Genomic DNA, 8,158 nt, shown 5'->3' on the forward strand with positions numbered 1-8,158 from the left:
TTGTCTGTACATAATGCTCTACCTTATTAACATATTGGATGTTTTGAAAATGCCAGCATTTTTATTTTATTCACAACATACAAAGTGTCCCAACTTTTTCGGAATCCGCTTTTGTATTTTGATTAATATGACAAAGGCAGTAGATAATTTAGTCACAGAAAAACTGAGAAATGCATGAAATCAGTTGCATGGTGGACAAGATCATTTGCTATTTGCGTAATGAGAAGCTGACTTTTTGACCTACACAGGTGACTTGTAACTTTATTGATCCCAAAGGAAATTAAGGTTTCCAAAATTCTCAAAAGTTCTTCCTCAATTGATGTGAAAATAACATGTATGTGAAGGTCTGATGTATGATACATACACAAATGCAGACATACAAAAATACATCCCATTTAACATGCTACTGTTTCTTTCCACACAGAAGGCAACTATCCTCTCTCCCAGGGCAAGAACAGGAAATGTGCAAGTGTCAGTGGGGGAGGCTTTTACGTTGACTACAGAGCCACTTTAATTGCAATGAGAATGAAACCTAAGCCTGAGGCAGACGCCATGATAATGGCAATCACCAGCTCTTCTCCTGCCATAAAAACAACACAGACACATGACTTGTGTGGCGCTCTGCAGGAGCTGGCATACTTAATTATTAAAGGCTATCATCTCTTGAGGTTTCTAATACAGTGGGTATAAAATATGTCCATTTGTGAAGGTGTGTTTCTTGACGTGTGGATGTGGGTTTACTGTAAACCAGAAGACTGAGGCCTTCCCGTAGGCTGCAGCTGGGTGTACGTGCCTGTATTTACAAGTAATGTGTAGACCAGAAGGGGGCAGTCATGAGCTCCCTCTTCAAAGGCCCGTTATCCACTTCATAGTAGTAACTTCAAGTATAATAGGGTTTTTATTACTGTAGGCCTAATTACTGTAAGATTTTTACCCTTTTTAGCCTAAGCCTTTTTTGGGAAAAGCTGCCCTCTCCCTATTAAAGCTAAATTTCTCAGCCTCAGAAGCAAATAAAAACATGAAATAAGTTGCATTTAAAAGCTAGAACCTTCATTTTGCACTAGAATGTGTTCATTCAGCTCTAACATACCCACATTTTTAATAAAACAGCTCAAATCTCAAGAACCTTAATGCAGCGTATATGTCGCTCCAGGACACAATGGGTTAAATGACAGTGATGAGAATGTGATATGATAATGATAATGTGAAATATACTGAAACAGTTGAAAAAATTGGGAAATATAGAAAACCAAGCCAATATCATTATTCGAGTATTATGTTCGATTGACAGGGAGTCTCCTTTTGGAGGATGTGTGCCGATAACTGGCAGTCTTATTGAGGTGCTATAAGGTTTGGTGGACTGTGTCAATTGTTCACATTTCAAAGTGTCACTCCTTGAGAGCTACAGGGACTAAACTTCTCAACTTGATTACTGTTCAAATCAAAATCTCACCACCGCTTTTGTGGGTTATAATGACCATATTATAGCTCACAAAAGGGGTGGGGTGAGGGTTGATTTAGCTCCTGGGATGAATTATGGAATAGATTTTTGGAAACATGATGGATAATTACCCATAGGGTATATGTTAGACATTCTAGTTGATCATTCATTGATTATTGGAGGTTAAGCTTCACAAGACTTTAGATGAATGACTCAACACCTAACATGCAGGTGATTTATTTCCATATTACAAATACATTTATGACACAAATGAAGCATTTATCATTTAATGGGTTGATCACACAAGAAAATGAATGAATGACCCTCAATCCATTACAATATATTACAATACTGTTCCTGCTTTCTGCAAGAAATGCTCAAAATACTGTTAAAAACATTAAATAAGACATATCAAAATATAATAAAGTGCAAAGTGCAAAAGACTAACGTCGATAGAACTGTACATACTGACAGACACACGTAACAAGCCACACATGAAAAATAGTAAATATTTTCTTTACAGCAATAACCTTACTCTGTGTCCTATACAGTACATTCTTACACACTACAACAAGCTTATCTAGAAGAGGCTTCAGATGCTACGGCTCCCTGTGAAGACCTGATAAAAATATCAAAATACCATGAAGTCATGGTCACGAGAGGATATGCAATATTCTCAGGAGTGGGAGGAGGATGTGAGATCACTGCTGTGGGAACGCTTGCTCTGGGCTGCCTCATGCTGGTGTGACCTATCAAGGGAGTAAGATGGTAGTAGGGGTTACTCACCCGACACTCATAAAAGAAAACGTTTTAACATTTCCTCAAAACACTGAACTAAATTACGCTGAAGCTAAAACACTTCTGGAATGATAACAATCAAAAAATGACCGCGTTAATTGTACCGATGAAAAGTGCCAATAAAAATCATTATATTCTTCAGTAAGCATATTACATTGCCTACATGGTATGCATGCACTGTAACATGTAATGTGCACATGATAAACATTCAAAATACTGGATAAACTGCACACTTGCTCTCGCCACACTAGAAACTAAATCAGACAAAAATACAGGCTTAGAAGTACCCCCTACCTTGTTTATGCCGAAACCAGGTCCACAGAGCATGCCCAGTAGAGAGTTGATGATGTTGACGGTGCAGAGGATGGCTTGAATGCCGCTGATCGTCATGAGAACGGTGAAGAGGGACACATTCCACAACACAACATTCCGTGGCTCAATGCAGGCGGAATCCCAGCGCTCCGGATCGTAGACGTAGAGTCTCTTACTGTGAGGGAGACACACATGTATGTGAACGTGCACATGCACATGCGTGCCCACAGACACACACACACACACACACACACACACACACACACACACACACACACACACACACACACACACACACACACACACGCACGAATGCACACAGACACAGACACAGACACAGACACAGACAGACAGTCAGACACACACACACAGACACACACAGGCACATACACATGCACATACACGTAGACACGCACACACATGCACACACAGACACACACGTGTGTTCCCAAAAAACATGGACAGACACACACACAATCTCCAATTGTAGAGAGAGAGAGAGAGAGAGAGAGAGAGAGAGAGAGAGAGAGAGAGAGAGAGAGAGACTGACTGAGGCTGTGGCTGCATTTGGGTTTTAGACATGTGATGTTACATCACCTTTTCAAATGACTATGTGTGGTGGCATTGTTCCCCTTTTGTTGTCCATGTGAGTTGCTGACTGTGTGTGTGTGTGTGTGTGTGTGTGTGTGTGTGTGTGTGTGTGTGTGTGTGTGTGTGTGTGTGTGTGTGTGTGTGTGTGTGTGTGTGTGTGTGTGTGTGTGTGTGTGTGTGTGTGTGTGTGTGCGTGCCTACGTGTATGTGCATGAGTATGTGCCTATGTGACTGTGGCTGTGCGCCTCTGTATGTCTGGCCGTGCATGTGTGTGTGCATGCATATGCCTATGTGTGTGTGTCTGCATGTCCTCACCTGTTATCAGGGAAAAATGGCGTCCCCCAGGTGGGTCCCCGGGTACTGTTGTAGAGGCAAAGGGGCCCCTGCACCAGCCCCTTGCCACAGGTGAGGAAACAGAACCCCGCTGCTGCCACGGCAACGCAGGTGTAGCCCGCCTGGCACACCATCTGCAACGCAGCAATAGAGGAATTATAAAATCGCACAAATTATGCATTACTATTAGGCTACATTATTATGACTACACACTGGAAATAGACCACAACAGGGGCTCTCAATGGTCCCTAACCCCACATTGATTTAACCAATACCATATACTTCAAATAACTGTAAGTTGCTTTAGATAAAAGCGTCAGCTTAGTATAATGTCATGTAACATGAATAACCACAAAAACAAAAGTTACTTTGTTTTAGTGGGTTGTGTAACAGTCCATGTTACAATCTGATGCAGCGCCATTTTCACTTTGGAGTCTTGTTAAGTGCAAAGTAGTGCTGTACATACAGTACAAGTAAATGAAGTTGCAGAAAGTTTTAAAGTGCAGAATAGAGTGCAATTAACCAATTAAATTAATTTTCATTTAGGCTCTCCGTAAAAATGAGACTGGGAAAAACAAAAGGAATGACAATCAAGTGTGTTGGAAGTAGGGCGACTTGCCCGTAACGATCAGGCATGAGTCAACAGGAAATTAAGTCCATTGATTTTGAAAAGAGATGGATGTTGCGTGAAAACATAGCTGTCAGTTTGATGTGGGTCGCGCTGCCTTACCGCTGCCCGGAATCCACAGCAGCCCGTCTTGTTTCCACTGGAGATGAACGCTCGGGCAGCCACAAGGATCTGTGGACAAAACAAGACACTTCATTACCACCATCATTACGAACGCAATACCAATGCACTGTAGCTCCTGTCCTCGCAGGCCACTCATTAAAGCTACAGTAGGTTACTGTAAGTACTCAGAGAGTGCACCTTAGCTTTTTAATATGAAGTGGAAAAACTTTTTACATTGATTTTGCCAACAGACGGACAGAGAGGCAGACAGTCACACGGACAGACGGGCAGTCAATCAGTCAGTCAGTCAGTCAGTCAGTCAGTCAGTCTGTCAGTCAGACACAGACAGACAGATAGACAGACAGTCAGCCAGTCAGTCTGTTTGATGGGCAGACGAGCAGTGAGACAGAGACAGCCAGCCAGCCAGCCAGACAGACAGACAGACAGACAGACAGACAGACAATGTGATGTGTAGACATACAGACAGATAGGCAGAGACAAGCAGAGCCATAACCTCAATGGTGAAAGTCATAAAGCAGCAGGTGAAATATGGCATATTGTCTGCAATATGCAATAGTGCAAAAAAGGCTACTGAGGATAGTCTTGACTGTGACTGAAACTTTTGCACATGTCACTTGTGTTTTTTTTCTTTTAATATGCAATTAAAGTACACTATTGCACCAGCATAAAGGTGGGCCAGTTCCGTTGCCTGCTCCTTGTTGACAATGAAGGACATAAGCATGCTCTTCCCCAGGTGACCAAAAGACAACATCACATTATGATATTTACTCCCTACATTGTTACATACTACATAACACAATACACAACAACAACGATATATGACAAAACACATCAAGTGGTTTAAGAGAGCAGCCAGTACGTCTTCAGTTCCCCTTGTATGGTCATGGTGGGATGATGGGGAAACGAGAGCTGCTACAGATTGCCTTATGAGGGTTAAGTCACCCTGAGTTGTGCACTTTTGTGGGTTAGTCATACGCTGGTAATTATGACACATATTATAATAGTGGAGGGGGTATTTTTTCCCCCCCAAAAATGGAAGAAATGGAAGACACAGAATACATAAATGGAAGATGGAAGATAAAGAATTACATAAACTGAGACAGACAGGCAGACAGAAAGACAGGGTAGGCAGACAGACAGAGAGACAGACAGATAGGAAAGGAAGACATACACAGACAGACAGACAGACAGACAGAGAGTCAATACAGACATTGACATACAGTCAAACACAGACAGATGGAAAATACAGTAGACACACACATCAGACTTCCCATCATGAAATAAAAAAGTACAGCTGCATGCTCACCACTACTCCGGAGGCCCAGACTCCCGTTGCCCAGCGTGCCTCTGAGGTCAGGTGACTCTCCACCAGGTACTTGGTCTTCAGGTCCGGGAACAGCAGCAGCAGGTTGGCCACCATGCAAATGGTCGCCATGGGAACGAGGGTCCAGCCCAAACAACGTGAGCACCGCGCCACACACATGGCTTACTACTGGAACCACTGAGACACACAGCAGCAAGGCAGGATGATGAATGTATGGATGTATGTATGGATGGTTGGAGTAGATAGTGTTTACCAACTGCACGGTGGGGGAGAATCAAACAAAATAAAAATGATTAATAAGTTTATTATTGATTCATTAACATTGATAGCTTAAATGACTTATAAGAGTAATAATGTGAATTCTGCTTTCAAAACAGAATTGTGTAGTGGTTAGAAAGATGGAAGCAGTTACACCGAGCAAGAACAACAACAACAACAACAGCAAAAGCAAAAACCAAACTAACATAACACACATAACTAACACACATACAACCAAATAGTGCCCACAAGTCCTTCACACAGATCTACAAAATGGAAATTATACTGATAGGCCTATAACATCACACTTCATGCATAGACATACAGATACCTACACAGACAAATGCCTTTATCAAAATCAATTGAAGCAGATTTTGAACAACAACAACCAATAAACAATCATTATCTATGCCAGGAATTAGATGAAATAGAATTAAATAGCAAGTAAAAGAAATGTTAAGAACCTATGAGTGTTTTTCCCTCTGCAGGTTGACTTGCTATAGACGCAGCTGCAGCTGAGACTGTAGATGTAGATTAGTCTTGGCGGTAGTAGTAGAGTTGAATCCTAAGGGGAAGCAGGAGATATGATGTGATCTGTGCTGCACTTTATCCGTCCTCGTCAGTCAGTCAGGCCCACATGAGACATGAGGAAGCTCCATAGACTTCTCTGGTTATATACGGGCGCTCAGAGACACAGAAACACCCCCAGAGCCACCACACCACTGGCCTACGCTTACACATGCTGGCTCTTGCGCACACACTCACACACACACACGCACACACGCACGCACACACACACACTCTCTCTCTCTCTCATACCCATACCTCAACCATAGGTATATACACAAAATTACAGCTCATGTCTAATCGGCAGTCCATTCGGAGGTACTATGTACCCCAGTGCTTACACCGCTGTCACAAAATACACAGCACCAACAAGTAATAGTAATAATAATCATCATCATCATACAGTTCAGTTTTTGTTTAGTTATAAGTTTTGAAATTATTATTTTTGAAAGTATTGAAATCCTGGAAATCATGGATCATAGGAAAACATCCACATATTAATGATTAGTGTTTTAAAATATCCATAATTTTATTTCTCAAACTTAAGTCTCAAAGTATTAATTTAGTGTGTAGAGTCTTTATTTAAATGTAGGCTATTTAAGCAGCAGCAGTCAGAGGACTGGTAAATAAAACTATACATTTGAAAGATTGTTTGGGGAAAATAAGCTTTTCCTCAAATAAATATCCGTTTCCTCATCGATTCTTGTGATATATGATATACATATATACAATATATATAATACATATCGTCACACATTCTGTTACACTGCACCTAATTACTGTAACAAGGACAGTAAAATACAGTGCACTAACTTTTTACAATACTGTACATCTCTGGTCTGTGACTCCTGAGGCAGTAGGTGCAAGAGGAAATTTTTTTTTTATTTGGGTGTACTGTATGTGCATGTGTTCACTTCAAACAGCAGCAGAAGAGGAACGCTGCCTGAGTCATGTTCGAAAATAGGCAGAGGCTGTTCACACTACTATACATAGACCACCCATAGATACTGTAACCACCATTGAAAAGTACAAATTTGTGTGTGTGTATGTGTGCATGTACAGTATGTGCCTGTGTGCTCGCACGTGTAAATCATTTCCATTCACATTTTAAAGAGGTTGAAACAATAAACAACAAAAAATGTTATTGTTTTACCCCATTGTAGGGACTGTACAGGGACTGTAACCAATACCCTGAAAAATACAGGTAATAACTAAGTTGCTTCGAATAAAAGCATCAGCTACGTAAGTTTAATGTAATGTAATGTTATCTGACTTTTGCTAGTGGGTGTTTAAGGTGTTAATAATTAATCCTCCCTGGACAGTGATGCAACACCATCAGGATTTACTCTATGCAGTAGGTTGGGATTGACAATGGCATATATGATATAGGCTAATGATTAAAATCAATATAGCACCAAGACATCAGAGAAAAAACATCCCTATAGACTATATAGTTGTGAAAAATACAGTAGGTGGTGCAAGTAAAGACAATTTTGCATCATATGACCTTTGTGTCTGAGGAACATCATTCTCCAATGCCTTATCAAGGACATGACTGGTGACGTCTTGACTGACATTGTAATTTACTGTAATTTAATATCAGTCAGTCAGCTCTACGTCACAGGCATGGGAGCCAGCCATGTATGGTCAAACGTGGACTTTACATTCCCATCATCACACACCAGCAGCGTTATGCTGATGATGGTGGTAAACCAACACGCAGCTGACAAACGAGAGGTCTCTAAGATCATGGTGACTTCTGTCGCAGAGGCCACACAATGCC

At 41.2% G+C, this 8,158-nt stretch overlaps 1 protein-coding gene across 1 annotated transcript; it reads right to left on the bottom strand.

Moving 5' to 3' along the window:
• Window positions 1-1,898: 1,898 nt before the first annotated feature.
• On the bottom strand, window positions 1,899-6,514 carry LOC134453446 (transmembrane 4 L6 family member 1). Its single transcript, XM_063204255.1, has 6 exons — window positions 6,273-6,514; window positions 5,533-5,806; window positions 4,206-4,274; window positions 3,458-3,609; window positions 2,534-2,726; window positions 1,899-2,190 (listed from the first exon to the last, which is right to left on the bottom strand). Exons 2-6 carry the CDS (start codon window positions 5,707-5,709, stop codon window positions 2,176-2,178), a joined length of 606 nt encoding a protein of 201 aa, XP_063060325.1. The 5' UTR covers window positions 5,710-5,806; window positions 6,273-6,514; the 3' UTR covers window positions 1,899-2,175.
• Between the last annotated feature and the right edge of the window lie 1,644 nt (window positions 6,515-8,158).

The sequence above is a fragment of the Engraulis encrasicolus genome, chromosome 8 (genome assembly GCF_034702125.1).
Source record: "Engraulis encrasicolus isolate BLACKSEA-1 chromosome 8, IST_EnEncr_1.0, whole genome shotgun sequence".
In the NCBI taxonomy this organism is placed as follows: Eukaryota; Metazoa; Chordata; class Actinopteri; order Clupeiformes; family Engraulidae; genus Engraulis; species Engraulis encrasicolus.

What these genes read in the sequence shown, in the direction of transcription:
- LOC134453446 (XM_063204255.1), bottom strand. Translation starts at nt 5,709, where the DNA reads ATGTGTGTGGCGCGGTGCTCACGTTGTTTGGGCTGGACCCTCGTTCCC. An exon ending in TCTGGGCCTCCGGAGTAGTG is followed by an intron (nt 4,275 to 5,532) that starts GTGAGCATGCAG and finishes TTTTGTCCACAG; the next exon opens with ATCCTTGTGGCTGCCCGAGC. An exon ending in GCTGTGGATTCCGGGCAGCG is followed by an intron (nt 3,610 to 4,205) that starts GTAAGGCAGCGC and finishes GCTGCGTTGCAG; the next exon opens with ATGGTGTGCCAGGCGGGCTA.